Source organism: Phyllopteryx taeniolatus, chromosome 6, assembly GCF_024500385.1.
Source record: "Phyllopteryx taeniolatus isolate TA_2022b chromosome 6, UOR_Ptae_1.2, whole genome shotgun sequence".
Classification (NCBI taxonomy): domain Eukaryota; kingdom Metazoa; phylum Chordata; class Actinopteri; order Syngnathiformes; family Syngnathidae; genus Phyllopteryx; species Phyllopteryx taeniolatus.
Window position 1 is genome coordinate 26,715,447 of NC_084507.1, and position 20,337 is coordinate 26,735,783.

At 41.3% G+C, this 20,337-nt stretch overlaps 1 protein-coding gene across 3 annotated transcripts; it reads right to left on the reverse strand.

Annotated features, from left to right (window-relative positions):
• Positions 1–276: 276 nt before the first annotated feature.
• Positions 277–18,409, reverse strand: LOC133479320 (tubulin polymerization-promoting protein). Of its 3 annotated transcripts, none has more exons than XM_061776107.1 (5): positions 18,247–18,409; positions 9,577–9,657; positions 8,771–9,106; positions 2,172–2,325; positions 277–2,096 (listed from the first exon to the last, which is right to left on the reverse strand). In XM_061776107.1, the coding sequence occupies exons 2-5, from the start codon at positions 9,588–9,590 to the stop codon at positions 1,887–1,889; spliced, it is 714 nt and encodes a 237-aa protein (XP_061632091.1). In that variant the 5' UTR covers positions 9,591–9,657; positions 18,247–18,409; the 3' UTR covers positions 277–1,886. The 3 variants fall into 3 exon arrangements, with proteins under 3 accessions (XP_061632091.1, XP_061632090.1, XP_061632092.1); XM_061776106.1 differs by lacking the exon at positions 18,247–18,409 and adding an exon at positions 10,578–10,726; XM_061776108.1 differs by lacking the exon at positions 18,247–18,409 and adding an exon at positions 10,513–10,664.
• Between the last annotated feature and the right edge of the window lie 1,928 nt (positions 18,410–20,337).

A 20,337-nucleotide genomic window follows, 5' to 3' on the forward strand; every position in this document is an offset into this window, starting at 1 on the left:
AAGGTTGCATCTCCTCTTAACCACTTGTTTTTCACTTTTGTAGGTCAGATCAGATGGGAGACTCAACAACACTGCAGCCCAATGAATGCATCAAGATTCCAGCTGCGCTGTGCCATATTTTTTTTTAAATATATATTCGGTATCTCTGCTCCGACTTGAGGCATCAGGCACGTACGCACGCACACACACTGAACGGTGTAGACCAACTCAGAGTAGATGCCACATAATTTATTTTTCGTGTTTCATAAGCTGAGCAAGCCATAACATGACACATGCTTTCACTTTCACCGCATAAGTGTTTGGTGTGCTTTTGTTTTATTTTCAGTAATGCACTACAAAATCATGAACACACAATTAAGAGCTCTAAAGAACACGTACAAACATCCACTGCATGCACAGGGGACACAATAGCACATTAAAAAGTTATGAATTACAAAATAATAAGCACATATATAGATCCTCTACATTAAAGGTGCACAGTATTTGGCATTAAGCACAGGGAGCTTACTCAACAACTGTAGCAGACAAAATAATGACACTAATAGCTGCTATAGTTTTGTGGCTGCGACTGCAGGCAAGTGTGACAACAAACACTGTCCCTACGTTAAAAATGTTCTACAAAAGTATACCATTCGGATTGTTTCCCTTTTACATCAGACAGTATTTAAGGATATAACTGGCATTCCCTGCTTTACTTCAGTTCAATTTGTGCCTTGGATGACAGTACCACACGTTAAAGGTTTTCTGGGTAACAAATATAACAGCATTTGATGGCAGCCAACTTTGTACATGTAGATATTCTTCGGATTTCAAGCAATTACACTGTACCATCATCACTTTTCATTACTTAAGCTTTCTAAGCAAGAAAACAACTTTCCAGTAGTCTGTCCTCACAGCAGGCACAGTAGATCAAATACAACAAAGTCCTACTATAATTTCTGTGCTTCTCAATTAAATGTAATATACAGAATAACATGCACAAGTTACAGCAACACAGAAAGGAAGTTTAAGCCAGTGGCAGAAATCAAACCAAGTGGCTACAGTTATTAGATTATACACAATCTAACCACAAATATATTAGCGGTACTGTGCATAAATGTGTTGGTGTGGGGGGATATCTGAAGTCAAAAGTTAAAAATACAATCTTGTACAACTGCGCTTCCTCCTGCTGAATTCACAAATTAAGAATTTATTAACTGTTTAAAATTAGATGATGCAAAAAAGTGTTAAAGGAGATGGTAGATAAAATACCCATTAAATTTACTTGGTAGACGCAAAATGGTTGAACTGAAGGCATATTAATAAAATGACTGATCTTATAAAATGAAGAATATGAACAGCAGAGTTTATGGACAGTTGACAAGTGGGGATACTAGACAACCAATAGACAAAAAAAACAATACACAAATGTGTACAAATGTGTGCCAACTATCTGGAACACTGTGCCAATTAAAATCTTAAAGTGGGTGTAGAAAGTTTTTTTTTTTTTTTTTAAGCAAAAAAAGTACAATGTCATTACATAAAACCCTTGTACCTTTTTTTGTTTTTCTTGGCTTTCATTGTTCATTGTGCTTGACAAATATTCTACGGCCTGATCAAAACGATAGAGCTTCATGATCAACAACATTGGCGTTCTCCTCTTGGCAGTAACTCGCTATTAGACAGGAATGTACCAGCTGGTGAAGATTTTGTAAAAATAGATGTAAACAGTTTTCCAGTTCTCACACTTTCACAAAGAGAGGAACTCTCTCGCAAACACACAAAATAACTGGGTGGGAAAATATATGACAACCTATTTTGTTTTGTTTGTATTTTTTTTTTTTTTTTTGTAGTACTCTTTGTAAAGAAAGCGATCCTAGCCGTCGATCCACGTTTATCTCCGCCCCTCACATGGGTTTGGCAGTGGAGGGTTTGGTGACCTTCTTTTCGTAGGACCCTCGATGCTTGTATCCTGAAACGTATCCCGATGTGTCGACCAGGTCCACTCGTCCCGCCTTACCCTTCCCGCGCCCCGTGCCGTCGAAGCGCTCCTTGTGCGACCCCGTGAACTTGCTGGTGTCTGTCAGTCGGTTCACTGTCGGGGAAGCCACGGCTCTCTGCGGAGGAGTTTGCGGGATAGTTAAGCCCCCCCAAAAAGTCAGTTGAGGATTGGGTTTTACGAGACATCTTACCGTCACCCCGGAGATCACAGGCGCCTTCCCCTCAATCAGCTTGAATACCTCGGCCTCAGCCTCCTCTCCAGTCTTCTCTTTGTACTTCTTCCTGGCAAGCTCTCCCAGCGCAATCTTGAATTCATCATACGTGATGGTGCGACAGGATTTCTTCCTGAAACAGTAAATGATTTGTTACAGGAAAGGACTGGACACTGGACACAGCACACACTAAAATATCCGCTCACAGGATCCTCAAGAAAGAGGGAAGGCGTTGTGTTATGGAAGGTGTCTTTATCACTTTATGTATCTTGCTTCTCTGGTTTGTTCTCCAGTATTGCTACTCTCGAACTCTGGACTGAAAGCAATGTACTATTGCTCACCTGATTTCAACTATTAACTTTTCCCGAGTCAAACACTTACTGGGTAAGAACAATTGAACTTTTCCGAACTTTTTCTCACCCAAGTATCCCATCGGATTGTTCCGATTGTCCTTTTGCATGACGTCTGGATGTTGCCATGAAATGCTGTGAAATGTAAAATTCACAGTCCTCATGAGTTGTCGATTCTCTTTTACTTACTTTATGTTTCTGAACAGTGAACAGTCCAATACAGTACAGTCCCCAATATTTGGAGCCGGGAGGGCGCTGTTTTCAGCACCTGGTCTCCAATTGGCCTCATCACCAGCGGTATATAAGCCTGCCTGTTCCAGGAAATCCTCGCCAAAGTATTGCAGTTACTTCCAGCGGTACCACGGCCCATTTACCTCACGTAAGTCACGCTAGTCATCGTTCCCTTTTTTGACTCATGTGTCTCAGTGTTTTTCCCCGTGTTCCTGATCCACGTCATTCCCGCCGACAAGCCACCCACCTGTCCATGCCACCGCCTGCCAACCCACCTAGGACCACCGCCATTACCTTTCCTCAATAAACTGTTAATCTTTTTACATCTGCCTCCACCTGCTCTTGGATCCAGCTACTCCCCATGCGTGACAAATGTCTACTTTCCTATTAGTCAGGGCTTTGGCGCCATCTTGTGGCATCTTAGGTTGTTACAGAAAGAGCTCCAACATATGCAGAGATTTCACGAATAGTTGAGTTGTTCAGTGAATATCCGTGGATAAATTCCACAGAATAGGTGCATTCACGTTTAGGTGGAGGTCCATTGTATTAACTTCAAAGTGGTTATAGCACAATAACAATGTTGTGCTTACATATGATATGATGTGCGTTTATAGCATCTTGGAAAATCATACCTCTGTGCCTTTCGAATTGGTAGTCAAAACATAAAATCAGATAACTGATTTCATCCTTATACTGCTCTCAGCCTGTAGTGGGCATATCTATATGATTGTCGAGATGGCTACGGCTGTGGTGTCCTTGAGCAAGACACTGATAACCCGAAATGCTCCCCGGGCGCTTCAGCTGCCCCCTGCTCCAGTGTGTTCCACTAACGTGTGCATGTTTTCACTGTGATGAGTTAAATCCAGAGAACAAATTTCGTGTGCATGCATGCATGTTCAATAAAAGATGATGATTCTTCTTTTACAGTGCTTATTTTTTTCTGAGGAAAGCCACTTTATCTTGTAATAGACTACGTCATGCGGACCCAAATACATTGACATTTATAAGGTCAACTTGTAACAATTGGCAATAAATCATGTCTTCCTCACTCATGGTCCATTTGAGAGTGCTTCACTTCTCTAGCTGGCCATGTGCCCGTTTCACTTCCACATAGTAACAAACACAAACATTCATTGCTGTGGAGATAGTTCAACCGAAAAACAGCCTTTGAAGCCCCGCCATCTCTCAGGGTAACCTGCTGTCATAGCAACAAGCCACAGTAAACAGGGGTGTTAAGGTTTATCATTTTTTTTCTCTCCCAGTGACCTGTTTTGTTTAGGCGATCCATCAGTGTTGAATATTTGGGCGCCCTGTGCTCGGAATCATTCTCATGCTGTATGTCAAACGGGAAACTGAACTTCCACTGCTGTTTTTGTCTGAGGAAGACAAATGTATGTCCCCATCAGATTGAGTCATACTGGCTTAATGGAGTCCTCAAATATCCAAATGGTTAAGCTTTCTAAATAAACTGCAAATCAGCATCTATAGACGTTACAGTAAAGAAGGGTAAAGGTTGGACAGGGAATGCCACATTATTTCACCTTGGAAAACTGTAGCTGACCTGTTTAATTTACATACTTGAACCATCAGCTGGACCACGAACCAAACGGAAGAATGTGTTTAATCCACTGCTTCCAATAATGTTCGCTGATCGGGAACCACGGCATGGAAAATAAAGTCACCATAAAACCATGCCAGTAATGAATTTGTCTACAACAGATTTCTATGGCCTTCATAGTTTATGTTGAGGCTCCAAGTTCTCAACACTCGAAAGCTCAGGAATCACTCACCCACATGGTGTTTAAGGCAGCGCTCATTATTATTATTATTTTTTACATGTGCATGCAAAGAGCCTTGACACTGATTAAAGCGAAATGCACAGCCGCCTTCCACTGCTCAGTCACGCCTGCAGCAAGTCAGTACATGAACGAGAGCCCCCCCCCACCCTCTACCCCAGTCTGGACCCTGTCGCACTTAATACAGATACTACTGTACTGACCTCAAGGCTGCCTTTTGTCATTATGTTGTGGCAGTCACCAAATGGCCAACTTTTGAGAATGTCTTTTTTTTTTTCCCAGTACAAATCCCATATTCCCTTACTTGTCTTTTCATAATAACTACCACTGTAGTACACATTGTCATCGTTCCAAACGGCAATTCTGTTTTAGGGGGCTGTCGACAGTTTAAAAAATTAAATAAAAAAATGTACGATTCACAAATAAGGTAGAACCTCTAGTGGGAGGCAGTTAAAGTCGCACAAAAACCATAGTTTGAATCATTATGGCTGATGTCACGTGACAGTTGTATCTCGCGGCAAAGCAAGTAGCATCTAAAGGGGTTTTGTGTTTCAGCTGCGACAGAAGGCAAAAGTACTCTCACTCTGTAGTCTGGACTCTGTACTGAAGTAAAATTATACATAGTTTTGTAAAAAGACACTGGTAAATGTGGTGGTACTGATTAAATGACGTCTCAAGCGCTAGCTAGCGTTGGCGCTACTTTTATGCTAACACAATTACCTGTTCCCAGAGCATTGCTAATGTGAACTGAGTAACAACAACAACAAAACTAAATTAGCTAATGATGACAACTGAAAAAATATACTTACTTGTACGTGCTTTTTCAGATTGGAAAGATCATTTTTGAACGGCCGAATCTTTTTAGACTGGTACAAGACACAACGCAGTTACCAAATCATTCTTGTAGCCGACAATGTCAAACAATTCAATGACCATGATGTCCCTGTTTTTTTTTTCTCCTCCCTATAACAAGATTTCAGTCAATCAATATATCACTCTTTTTGACATTGTGTTGTTATCCGCACAGGTTTAGGGAAAATTATGAGTCTATTTTTACAAAGTAAGGAGTAAAAAGTACAGATATTTGTTTTGAAATGTCGAGGACAAAAACTACAAAACTGTCAGAAAAATAAACACTCAAGTAAAGTACAGATACCTGGAAATATCTACGTGGTGGTAAATAAAGTAACAAAGTATTACTTTGTTATTTCCCACCACTGCAGAATAGCAGCAGTGGCAGCAACGAAGAATGATTTGATGACAACCAAAGAACCGTAAATGAAACATACTGGAACATAGAAAAGTGGTTTCTGTCTGGGTTTCTCAGGACAATATAACCGAGCCGGCGAGAGAACGGATGGCACGTAAGAATAGGAAGATCATTTCTTTATTTCCTACAGGAAATTTTGATTCACCACTGATTTTAGAAAGTTGATTATGAAATGAAGAACTTGATGAAGAAATTTGATTCATAATACTAACAAATTGGAGGTCAAGCAGCATCCCGAAACAAACCGTGTTCGACCCGAGTTTCACTACATGTAGAAATTTTCCGATTGCACCTTATCTCTTGCAACTTGCTAGAGTACCAGCTACAGTACAAGAGAGGGACAGTGCGTGTTGAAGGTTGTAAGGTCCTTTCAGTACCTATTGTTAAAGCCACAAATCCCAAATTTTGCAAACTGCCTATTATAGTCCGGATTGCCAAGGGAACAATAACATTAAATGCAAGTCTAGCCGTGTAAAATCGACTGAATCAGCATGAGCTTTCCTGTTTCATGGCCTTTTTCACCCCTGGAGCACGACAAGATGATGAGTTACTTCCAAGCTCGTTCTCCTGTTTCTTTATTCACATCATTGATCTACGATGTTACTACTGTTTGATTATGCAGTACATATTTGCAGTAGCAAGTTGTGATACGTCCAACTATCTAGCACACTTTGTTAGGTTCGTAAATAAAACATTTCCCTCTTTAGTCCAATTGAGGTCATAGTTTATTATTAGAGTCTAGTGCACTTAAATCAAGCAGCAAAGGATGAACCGATCTGGCCTGGGGAGGTACAGGAGGAGTCATCCATCCAGAGCTTTTGTTCTGGTTTTTAATAGCAGTTTGCCTTAGTGGCATGTTCTAAACCCAGCAAAACATTTCTTTTTGTAATGGTTACAGTTCAAAATCAAACCATGGACCAGTCCAGTTTACAAAAGCATGTTTTATCACATCTAAATGTGTTTTTCCTCTCCACTTCTATGTTCCTGTCACTATAACCCGAGCAATGTTTGTGCCACTTCATTGGACTTTGGGGCATTCGTGAGATTTCAGTGACTCAGTCTTGAGTCATCGCTGCTTCTGCATTAGTAACATAGAAGCAGTACTGTCATGGCACATTTGTGGTGAACCACATTTATGCAAGTACATCAGTCTCAGAATCATGTCTGGATCGGCTGGTTCTGATGTGACTTGGACTCATATACAGTTGTGCCTTTAGACATGAGTAACCTGACTTTCGGGGTTTTCGAGATATATGGTCATTTGGGAGATGTTTAGCTTTGACTAATGAGCATACATTTGAGATACAAGCGCTGTTTGGTGTCAGTGAACGCAACTTTATAGCAAGCAGCAATTTGGCAGATTGTGAGAAATTATTTCGTGAAAAAAACCCCATTTAAAACAACCACATAACTTTGCCTTTAAAAGTTAGTTTAGCTTAATGCTAATAACCAATGCAAAACTCCATAGATGGGCTAATGATTAGCATCATTGTCACAGTGTTCGCCGAGGGTGCCCTTTGTCACCGATTCTGTTCATAACTTTTATGGGCAGAATTTCAAGGCGCAGCCGAGGCGTAGAGGGGGTCCGGTTTTGCAGATGATGTGGTTCTGTGATGTGGTTCAAGCCGTGATCGCCGACTCTCACTGGAGCAGTTCGCAGCTGAGTGTGAAGCGGCTGGGATGAGAATCAGCACCTCCAAATCTGAAACCATGGTCCTCAGTCGCAAAAGAGTGGCGTACCCTCTCCAGGTCGGGGATGAGATCCAACCCCAAGTGGAGGAGTTCAAGTATCTTGGGGTCTTGTTCACGAGTGAGGGAAGAATGGAACGGGAGATGGACAGGAGGGTCGGTGCAGCGTCAGCAGTGATGCGGACTTTATATTGGTCCGTTGTGGTAAAGAAGGAGCTAAGCCGAAAGGCGAAGCTCTCGATTTACCGTTCGATCTACGTTCCTACCCTCACCTATGGTCACGAGCTGTGGGTCGTGACCGAAAGAACAAGATCCCGGATACAAGCGGCCGAAATGAGTTTCCTCCGCAGGGTGTGAGAAGCTCGGGCATCCGGGAGGATCTCAGAGTAGAGCTGCTCCGCCACATCGAGAGGAGCCAGATGAGGTGGCTGGGGCATCTGGTTGGGATGCCTCCCGGACACCTCCCTGGTGAGGTGTTCCGGGCACATCCAGAGACTACGTCCTTCTGCTGGTCTGGGAACGCCTCGGGATCCCTCCGGAAGAGCTGGATGAAGTGGCTGGGGAGAGAGAGGTCTGGGTGTCCCTGCGAAAGCTACTGCCCCCCGCGACCCGACCTCGGATAAGCGGTAGAAAAATGGATGGATGGACTCTATGTTTTTATAAAGTCCAATAATATAGCGTGCTATTTTTCTTATTAACAAACACATTACAAAAAAATTTGTTGGGTTCTTTTAAACGGCAGGGTGAGCGAATGGTTGGAGCGTCTGCCTCACAGTTCTGGGGACCGGGGTTCAATCCCCTGTGTGGAGTTTGCATGTTCTCCCCATGCCTGCGTGGGTTTCCTCCGGGCACCCCGGTTTCCTCCCACATCCCAAAAAACATGCATGCGAGGTTAATTGAGGACTCTAAATTGCCCGTAGGTGTGAATGTGAGTGCGGATGGTTGTTTGTTTGTATGTGCCCTGCGATTGGCTGGCAACCAGTTCAGGGTGTACCCCGCCTCCTGCCCGATGATAGCTGGGATAGGCTCCAGCACGCCCGCGACCCTAGTGAGGAGAAGCGGCTCAGAAAATGGATGGATGGATGGGTTCTTTTAAGAGGTTGGAATGGATTAATGGCATTGCAATAGGAATATATGATTTAAGAAAGAAGTGTTCTGAATTACAAGCGTGGTCCCAGAACAAATTAAACTTGTATCTCAAGCCACCTCTGTATAATGTTTGTTAGAAGTCTGCTTTCTTACTTGACTTTGGAGAAGACAATGTCGACGTCGGTGAGGGTGATGAGCTTGCCGTCTATCACGTCGCAGTCCTTGCAGAGCTTGGACCAGTTCTTCCCGTGCATGTCCTTGCCGGTAGCGCGCGTATCGCCGTGGATGGCGAAACGCCGGAACGACTCTTCTAAGGCGGTCAACTCCACCGGGGTGGACGAGCCCACGCCTCCTTCGCTGGTTCCGTTCGAGTCAGTGGAGAGCCTTTTGGAGGCGCGGTCTCTCGAGTGTTCATTGTGTGGCCGTAGTTGGGCCGAGCTGATGTTGGTATTCTTGGGTGTCTGGACTTTAAAGTCTTCTAGTCTGTCTCTGAGAAGAAAAGTGAATCTTACCATCAGTCTGGTGTAAAAGACAAGCCAGATGATGCAGTGGCTGGAGTTTCTCTTTCCTCATGCAATTCAGGGGGTAGACAACATGCTCGAGGACAGTCACTACACGTTAAAACACATGGTTATGTGCTTACACACACACACACACTCGGAGAATTAGCCTGGAGAGGTGGTCTAAACCTGTTTTGCAAAACTAGCAGGCAAACTCTTCAGTAAACAAAACAACAACAACAAAATGTGCCTGTTAGTTGTCCCTGTCAGTGAAATGCTGCAAGCAGGATATTCTGAGTTCTAGTGCACTGTAAATGGACTGAGTTATTTGTTGTGGTCTCATGGTATTTGGCAAACAGAGAAAGAAAAAAAAAATGCTGAGGGGAATTAAATGTGTATTACAAGCATAGACTGAAATGACCGCTGATGTACGTACAATAAGTCGCTTCTCAAACTTACTTCTGGTCTGCCATGCTTGTGCAGGAATTAGCTTCCTTCTGTGCAATGCGTGGATGAGCTGACTTGTGTTTTTTCTTTGTGCTGTGGAAAAGATGAGAATGGAGGTGGATACTGTGAGATGATGTGCCCACACGTGAATACAAGAGAAGAAGACAGTATCGGTATGTCTTTTTGTTATAGTTACAGTATTCATGTTTGGATGAATAAAATATCTATTAAGACATCCATCCATCTACCAATGAGAAACATTTCTATCCTTGTGAAGTTTGCTACCCAGTTCATATTGGAAGGACTAAAGAAATAGCATGATTCATTGCAGTCTAGTGAATACTAATGAGATGGTACAAACAAAAAAATATCATCCACCCACAGTGGATTGTGACCGAAGTGGTCACATACTGGGTTGTGATATTTCTTTTAAAAATAATGGGGGGGAAACATGTCCAAAGTAATTTCATGTAGCTGATAACATCATTGACCATACAAAACTACTTGTTTGAACAGTGAGAGTACCTGGTTAGTATATGCCAGTATTCACAAGATATTAATCCCGAGATACCACAAAAATAAATCTTATTGAATCCTTACTAAGTGCTATAAACGTGTCTGTCCATCCATCCATCCATTTTCTATACAGTGTATCCTAATTTGGAAAAATACAATATTTCTCAAGCATTAAAAGATAATGTTAGACCAGTCTAAGTCTGTTCATAAATGCAATGTTATTATATTAAAACCTCTGAGCATTCACACAATACAAGTATGCACAAATAGTGAAGAACAAATGAATTCCACGACATGACAAATATTTAAAAAAAACAATGTCTCTATATACTGAAAGAGTAGCATGACATCGTCTCTAACTCACCTCGCACTTGTAAAACTAACTGTTTAAAATCAGTAACTTAGAAAGCAGAAGAAAAACAAATACTGTACCTAAAAATCAAATACAGTAAAACGCCATCCGTCCCAATCTCAATCCAATGGTCCTGTATGCTCACCTTTGAGCTGTCCCCATAATTAGCGCAGCATCCTTAAAGAATGTGTGTAGCTATGGGAAATAAGGTATCGAGAGAAGCTGCCAGTTTAAGTAGCTACAGAACGAAATGCTGAGTCTAACAAACTAATGCGCCTGCTTGAAGCGAGAACCTCTTTAGTTCACGTGACTCATGAAGCTCTTCACTGACCCCTCCCAGAAGACACCATGTCAAGTTAAGTCTATCCATCAGCAGCCTATGGACAGTCAACACATATAAGAACGTAACCTTGCAGAGACATTAATGGGTACAAAAGCTAACAGTGACACAGCATAAAAGAAGATATTATAAATGTCTGAATAGTGTGGCTTTCAGAGATTGAAACACTGGGAGGGCTTTGTCTCATTCGAGGGCCCTCTCTGCGTGACCCTTGCACATTTATTCATACACACATGGCGACATCGTAGACTCTCACTATTGACGCAAGGCAATTTGTCATCGAGGACTCGGGCCAGCACCAGAGTTCAGTCACATTCTTTATTTGACCTCACATCTACCTTACAATAACACAGAATTATTATTTCATTTTGAGCTTTGGAATTTATTCTTTTGTTAAGGTTAACAGTATGTTTTTACGTGATTTTTTTGGTAACTTGATATCAACAAATAACTTCCCACACTGATGTGTTTTGAGTCTCAATTTCCAAAGAATGCATAAACAATTTAGCCTTTTTGTAAACAATTTTAAAAAAAAAAATCCTTTGTGCTTTCAGGGTAACTTTTAAAGAACCTTCCTATTAAAATAATACTGAACTTAATCGAATTAAAGTCAGTTCTTCATTCAGATGTTTTTTTTTTTTGTAAAAGACAAAAGAAATACACCAATTGGTTCCAGCATCACACAAATGTTTCTGTTTATAAACTATTTTGTAGCTGCTTTTGAGACTAAAGAAGAATAAATCAACCCGTGAATCTTTTTTTGGGCTGACATTTATGGTAGCCTACAATTATTAATTATTCTTATTTTTATATTTTTAAATTTTAGATTATATCTATATTATCAAAATTATAGATAGATGAATTACAGATCTGTGGATAATCACAATAATGCTCAGTTAAAGTGATCATTTAAGGGATTAAGACATCATTAATATTTAGTCGATCAAAGAGATTTTATTCTTAATGCTTTATTTTATCCTCCAAGTGTTCAAATGTGCTCTGTGTAATTTTTGGGTGCTTACCTGAAGGCTAACGTGTTATGAAAGATGGGAGCTGAGAATAATTGATATTTTTGCATGATAAATGGCATCAATTGCAATTTATGCAAATACCAAATAATTAATCAATCAAGTAATTTAATCCCTTTGAATTCTAATTACCAAAATATGAGGTGCCTGAATCAGTATGCATAATCTTTTCATGCAAAAACTAATCGATATTTTAGGTGCATTCCAACTCAGAGCTTGCAGCGTTACAAACTTTGAGCCGCAATCAATTGCTTTTCAATGGAGCAGCAGCAAAATCACAGCGGAACAAAGCAGTCGTTTCTCCGTTTTATAGTCTGTAGTCTCGAGTGTCCAAGTCAAGAAGACAACAGGCCTCCTCACACCATATGATGACCAATACAGGGAAATTGTAAAAATATTACAATGCCAGCACAAATGTTAGAGCAACATTGTACACGAGTTGCTTTACTGCTTTACACAAGTATCACTGTGTTGTTTTTTCTATCCTCCTCAGTTAGGTTGAGGGCAGCTCTCCAGAGAGAAAACCGTGAGTGTATGACAGCATGCTTACATCCACTCGCCTTCTGGCAACATGCTGCACACATGAGTGCGCCAACCATAAGTTGACCCAATTTTAACTGCATCTATTCAGAGCGACAATACGCCGTCACGGCTGGAAACATTTTATTCATGCTTAGGAAAGGAGATCAACCAGTAGACAACGTGCAAGGTGTGAGCTGCCAAAAAAAAATGTGCTTGGCAGCCGGTGTGACACATAAAATGATGACATCGTTGACAGCGAAGAGGAGGAGGAGAGTGTTTAGGCTACACATCTTGTCAACGCATCACAGTGAACCCCATCTGTGTTCTGTCTGGATCCTTGCCAGGAAGAGGCTCTATATTGGGACCAGTCAATCATAATAAAGTAGCGATCATCGTCCTTACAGTCAAACCCCGCCCTCACAATCCACCGGTTGATATCAGATTTTTTTCCCCCCCCCGATTTTGTAATGGAAATAACAAAAATAACTTAAATGTAAAAATATGGCAACCACTGTAAAACATGAAAATAACCAAACTCTGTAGCTCAACTTTGATAACATGTCAACATGCATGGTTATGCTAGAGTTAGTGTCAGAAAAAGAGCCAAAGAAGATGCAAAATGCTAAAGAGTTAATTCTTTGATGCTTGCTGAAATGAGCTGTCATGGGATTTGAGTGTCAAAGATTCATGTGACTGGATTCATAATTTCCCCGCAAATTTTGGTTGAATTCCAGGTTTTATGATCTCCTGTTTGAGTTTGTCAAAACAGTACATTTGATGTGCCATGAAGGATGTTTTTTTTAATTTGAAACCTAAACCAAGGATATTCTGGAGCTATAGTTTGATTAGTAAGAAGTCTATTAATCAAGAGTTAGATTGTCAGTTCATTGTGTTATAAAACTGGATAAAAGTTCAGATTGGTGTTTTTTTTGTTTTGTTATTGCTACATTTAACTTTCTTGAAATGTTAAGTGATTTACAATTTAGTGCTGATCCAAATTAGGATGGTTTGGCCTTGGCAGAGAAGCACGGTGACGCAGTGATTAGTATATCTGCCTCACAGTTCTATGGTTGGGGGTTCAAATCTTGGCTCTGGACTTTCTGTGTTGTATTTGCATGTTTGCATTTTTTTTTTTTCACTGAAGAAAAGAAATTGGACATAAATCGAAATGTGAGTGAATGTGAATGTTTGTTATTAACTGGCGACCAGCCCAGGGTGTAGTCCGTCTCTTGCCCTATTAAGGATAAGCACGATAGAAAATTGATTGATGCCTTGCCGGGAATCTATAATCAAGGGTTTGGAGATAGACTAATACAAACATATATATTGTTTAAGAGGACGTCAACAATACTTCAAGAGCGTACCATCAAATGACACTGGAATCAGCCTGAGGACATACTTGGTTTTAGTCATTGTCCCCCCCCCCCCCCCCCCCACCTCCTAAAAAGAAACAGAATGACATCATCGCAGTGCAACACAGAACCTGTGGTCACCAGCACCATACACCTTCCATCAGTCTTCACCTCCCTCCAACTGCTCTGTGAATCACACAAGTTGGCGTGCACTGAGCTGTAGAGTAACAAGATGCTTAGAGCCAGGCACAGTGGTTATTGTTGGCAGTGGCAGTTGAGCCCAATAGAGACTGTGCTAAGAAAGCATGACGCCATAGATGGCAAGGGGGAAGGCCAAGTAGCAATTCGTAGGCTACAGTGTCTTCCGTCGTAACGAGAGAAGAACTAATATTTTCATCCCGTCTGGGTTACAATGGAACCCTTAAAGTCTCGACCATTTTTTTTTTTTGTGAAAGTACACCTCTAAAGTTACACAGCAAATCTGACACTTCAGACCAGTGCGCATCCAAAGGGTTTGTTATGCCACCACAGATGGATACCAGTTTTGGCAGATGATAACCATTGAACCAGAAATGGAACTTATAGCAACTCTTTGGCTTCAGTGTCTTCTGTCGTAATGAGAGAAGAACCAGAAATGGAACCTATGATACTGGAACGCGACAAACCCGTCACTGTCCTGGCTGCTCAATACAATTTTGCTAAATCATCGATAATATTGAAAGAACAAGAATGTACACTGGAAAGTCAGCTGATAAGTCTGTATGTGAAGAGGCTCACCTCCCGGGCATACGGATTAATCCGCCCTCTACCCGTTCATTCTTCACTCGTCATCAACATTGGCGGGGTGAGTATACCTTTTCATTTTATTTACATTACGCTATTCACATTTGTTGTTTCTATTTGCACTTACACAGTTAAGAATGTTAAACAGGGAAAATATTCCTGATGCAAGATGCCTTCTTATCATCACTGTGTATCAAACATTGTTTTGACCTTTTACTTTTAACAGTGATTCAATGATTTTTAAACTATTAACAGTGATTAAAAAAATGTTTAAACTGGGAGCATGGTGGAGTGGTGATAAGCACATTTACGTCACAGATGGTTTCAAATCTTGTGAGTTCTTCCCACTATAAAAAATACATGATAGCTTACCTGAAGACTAAATTGTCCATAGGTGACTCTGAGTATGAATGGTTGTTTATCTACAGCACGTTCGCTCTGCGCCTGACTGGCAACCGGTCCAATTTGTACCACGCCTCTCGCCCAAAGTCTGCTGGGATGACCTCCAGTTCACCAGTATTCACAACTGTTCTAAATCCAAACAAAGTGGACTGTGTTCAACCTCTGAGCGTCCACTGCACGACAGTAACCTGTTTATGAACCCTTGGTGAAGAATGACACGTGTTGACCTGATTTTGACCCTTTTTTTTTTTTATTCCAGTGTATAATCATTAACGGTGAAGCAAAGTGATTATGACATCAGCCAAAAGGCTCTGAGGGTAGCTTGGTGAAATATGGGCCAATGACTGGGTTCCTCCCATGCATGTGTAATTCAACCTATGGGGAGAACACGTCACCATATGTCCCTCGTGGCCCACTAGTGTTTCCGTAGTAGATATACAGTACAGTAATCTGTCCATCCATTTTCTATACCACTTGTCCTCATCCGGGTCGCGGGTGAGCTGGAGTTTAGCGCAGCGGGGTACACCCTTGACTGGTCGCCAGCCAATCGCAGGGCACCTGTACAGTCTCCTCCAAAAGTATTGGAACGACAAGGTCAATTCCTTTGTTTTCGTTGTATACTGAAGGAATTTGGGTTTCAGATCAAAAGATAAAAATGAGAAAAACGTTTCGAATTTCAGCTTTTATTTCATGGTATTTTCATCTAGATGTGTTAAACAACTCAGGACAGAGCACCTTTTGTTTGAAGCTTTTCAAGTGAGCAAAAGTATTTGAACAGACATGATTAAATTAACTTAAAGTGAATAACATTTAATATTTGGTGGCATAAGCCTTAGTTGCAATAACTGCATCAAGCCTTTGATCCGTTGACTTCACCAGACTGTTGCATTCTTCATTTGAAACGCTTTTCCAGGTCATTATCGCAGCCTCTTTCAGTTCTTGTTTTTTTCTGGGAGTGTCTCCCTTCAGTCTCCTCTTCAGGAGGTAAAAGGCATGCTCTGTTGGTTTAAGGTTGATTGACTTGGCCAGTCTAAGACCTTCCACTTTTTCCCCCTGATGAAGTCCTTTGTAGTGTTGGCAGTGTATTTTGGGTCTTTGTCTTGTTGCATGATGAAGCGTCTCCCGATTAGTTTGGATTCATTTTTCTGTAAATTGGCAGACAAAATGGTTTTGTAGACTTCAGAATTCGTTGTGCTGCTCCCATCATGAGTTACATCATCAATAAAGACAAGTGAGCCCGTTCCAGAAGCAGCCATGCAAGCCCAAGCTATGACATTACCTCCACAATGCTTCACAGATGAGCTTATGTGATTTGGATCATAAGCAGATACTTTCTTTGTCCATACTTTGGCCTTTCCATCACTTTGTTAGAGGTTAATCTTACTCTCATCAGTCCATAAAACTTTGTTCCAAAACTTTTATGGCTCATCTCTGTACTTCTTTGCACAATCCAAGCTGGCCTTTCGATTCTTTTTGCTGATGAGTGGTTTGCATCTTGTGGTATGGCCTGTATATTTCTTCTCTTGAAGTCTTCTTCGAACAGTGGATTGTGATACCTTCAACCCTGCCCTGTGGAGGTTGACAGTGATATCACTGACAATTGTCTTTGGGTGTTTCTTCACAGCTCTCACAATGTTTCCCTCATCTACTGCTGTCGATACCCTTGGCCGACCTGTTCGATATCCGTTGCTCAGTAGACCAAGTAGTTTCTTCCTTTTTCAGGACATTCCAAATTGTTGCATTAGCTATGCCCAATGTTTGTGCAATAGCTGTGATCGATTATCCCTCTTCTCTCAGCTTCAAAATGGTTTGCTTTTCTCCCCTAGACAGCTCTCTGGTTTTCATGTTTGCTTAACAGTAAATGCAGTTTTCACAGGTGAAACCCAAAGCCAAAAACAAGCACTATCTAATGTTTAAACAATCAATCTAAAAGGCAACACCTGAGCAACTGGAAACACCCATCAGTCACATGTTCCAATACCTTTGGTCACTTGAAAAGTGGGTGGCTTCAAACAAAAAGTGCTCTGTCCTGAGTTGCTTAACACATCTAGATGTAAATACCATGAAATAAAAGCTGGAATTCTGAACTTTTTTCTCGTATTCATCTTTTGATCTGAAACCCAAATTTCTTCAGTATACAACAAAAACAAAGGAATTGACCTTGCTGTTCCAATACCTTTGGAACACTTTCATTTTAGGAAATAAAGGATAAAGACAAATGCAACAGTAAGTGTTTGAACAATGTGAATTGTTATGCTATAAAAACACTAATAATTACATTTGTTGTTTGCTTTTGGCTCCGTCTGAAGAGCCGGGGATAGGCTGTTTAACTGATGCTGTGTTTGAACACTGCTATTTTTTTTTTCTTCACAAAACTTGGCTAGCCATAATGTCTGCTAGCCAGAAGCCGAGCTGCACTGTGTTTGTTTATGGACAAGGCGCGTGGCCAGAATGCAAGGCAGTTACATTTCTTGTAACTATGTAACTATGTTCTGTGTGGGAACCCTAATGATCACCTCATCATATTACATAATTGTCTCTGCACCTGCTTATTTGCATTTTATGACTAGATTTAAACAGAAGTAAAAAAATAAAATAAAATAACATTTGGTAAGCTTTGGCGGGCTGCATAAAATGATGCGGTATGCCGGATATGGCCCGCAGGCCTTTAGTTCGACAACGGTGAGTTTTCTCGCTTCGGAGGAAGCCAGCGAAAAGCACGGTGAGAACATCCAAACTACACACAGGAAGGCCATGATTTGAACCCAGAACCTCAGAACTGTGAGGCAGATGTGCTAACTAGTCTACGAGCTGCCCAACATATATGTTATCATATTTAACGCTCAATGCAAGCATCCATGCATGCATATGCCGCTTCATGCCATTTTGCAGGAAGCTGATTAATGAGGACATACATCCTGTCTTGCGTGCATAATTATGTAACTGGCCTACACGTAAGCTTGGCGTAAAGCTCTGCAGCCATAGGCCAGCCGAGGTGTCCGTCACTTTCAACAACCAATCAGCGCGCTCGTAGAGGTGCATTTGGAAGATAAACACAGGCGAAGACACTCGTGTTGTTGATGTTACACAGACATGGCTGCGGCTGCAGCTGTTGCCCGAGACAAGTGTTACATAAAGTCGCAAATGCCACATTCACACATTCGTGCTTCAAATGTGCTCGTAAAACGTTAATTGCACAAATCATCTCAAGTAGCTGCATCCCGAAGTGTTTAAAAAGACGTCACATTAAGAGGAAGCGTTGACGCAAAGGAATGCAAAAGCGCATCTTCGGCAATTGGATGCGTACGTCGGTGTAAGGAAGCAGCCGACCTCTGCTTTTAACATTATTTTAACAATTTGGGGAAAAAAATGAATTAAGTCGATCACCTGGTGACGTAATCCCCTTCCTCGTTGTCAGTTAAAAATCATCGTTAAGAAGCGCTTCGGTGCGTCTCTCCTCTCTGCTGGCGCTCCAGTCTAGCGATGACGGCTCGGTCTCGGTTCTCCCCCCGCCGGGATGCTGGAGAGCGAGCAGCCCGCTGATTGGCTGCCCTGGCCCCGCGACTTGCTCCTCTCCTCCCGCTTGACCGTGGCGGTGCGCATAAGCGTTGACTAACAAGCACAAAGCAACCAAAGCATCTTGTTGTGTGTGGTTTTTGTTTTTGTTTAGTTTTTTTTGTAGCAGCACAACGATTGGCTGCTTCATTCATAAACATATTATGGATACGCCGTGATTCAATAAGAGTCGTTTTTGTCATCTTGGTCAAGGTGGAGACATCATTTGGCTGTTTAAAGATTCTTGTGGAAGATGTGGCACACAGGCTGCCCTCTGAACCCGATCCTCCTTAAAGGCTGTTACACAACCAGTGTGAGCCTAATAGCTGAACTCGGATGGACATTATGTAACCTTGTCGACCTTACTGTAGCACCATCATAACATAAAACCCCTCATAAAAGATTTGAGTGGAAGACAATTCACGTTAAGTGCATATAGGCAAACCTAGAACCATCCACCCTGCATCATGCAGACATGAATGCTTTATCATTCTGGCAAATGTCTCGTAAACCTGGGCCAACATGGCGACTGAGTGGTTAACAAGTCTGCCTCACAGTTCTGAGGTGTAGAATTCGAATCCCAGTTCAAGGCCTTCTTGGGGCGTTTGCTTGTTCTACCTGCGCTTGTGTGGGTTTTCTACTCTGGCTTCCTCCCGTATTCCAAACACTAGCATATTAGATGTATTAATGACTATAAATTGTCCATAGGTGAAAATGTGAGTGCGAATGGTTGTTTATTACCTATTTCTCAGCCGAAGTCAGTGCAGATGGTTTCCAGGTCAATAATTTCACATCACGTATGTTATGTACAGGCAGTCAAGCACGGGTTAATTAATGTATGATAACTGAATCTCGGGGCTCACACACAGTATGCTGCAGCCTGCAGGGCCTCCAAATGAGGTCTGCCAAAGAATAATTTGACTTTAATGTATATTGGATGAGATAATGTCTCTCACTGGCACGCAAAAATCTTTAAAAAATTCAGCAGCTGACTGGATAGATGCGGGAAGCTCCAGAGAGTTTTAGCGGTTGGAATAGTGTTTTCCATTGGTGTCCCGCGGTCACATTGTATTCTCTGATTATCAAGAGTGGGAACGCCTGTTTTTGATCCTGGAATACTGTGAAAACAATCAATTCTGTTGGGTTGACTACAATTTTAGTGCTGTGTGATTTTATGACCATTGGTGCTGTTTGTGTGCCATTTTGTTCTTTTTGCATAAGTCTGGTCCTTAAGACCAGCGGTTCTCGGACCCCTGGGGCTCGCAGGCCATTTTGCAATAAATTAGTCATATCAAAAAGTGAATACCACATATGGGAACCGGGGTGCCAATAAAACAGGCAAACCTCCCTACCTAGGCTTTGGGCCAACTAAAAGCTCTGATATGATTGTGATGTACCATCACATCTGACATTCCAGTTTGAATGAAAGTTATTTTTTTTTTAAAGTTTTATAACAAAAGGTGTGATAAAGTCCTACTTTTTATCAAGAACCAAAGGCATATTTTTTCAAGTCCTTTTTTTCTGTTTTCCAGAACTAAGGGTGTACTATTACAAGAATAAAATTATTTTTGAAATTCACTCTTAACATGCCTATCTTTCTTTACAATTACTTTAATAATACTAACTTTATATTAGGAAAACCTTTATTCTCGTAAAATTATAAAAACAATTTTACTACTACTACTTTTTTTGGGGGGGGGGGAAAAATCCCCCAAAATATTATTTCTATAAAAATAGATAAATTTGATCTCGTAACATAGTTTTTTTCCCCCTTGAAAATAGTCAACTTTTTTAACATCTATGACATTTAAGGTTACATTTAATTGATATTAGGATTATGAGGGGGTGCTTGTAGTGTTGTAGTGTGGTTTGCCCAGTTCTAAATGTAAGAATCAGGTCACATACTGTAGGTTCAAGCAGGAA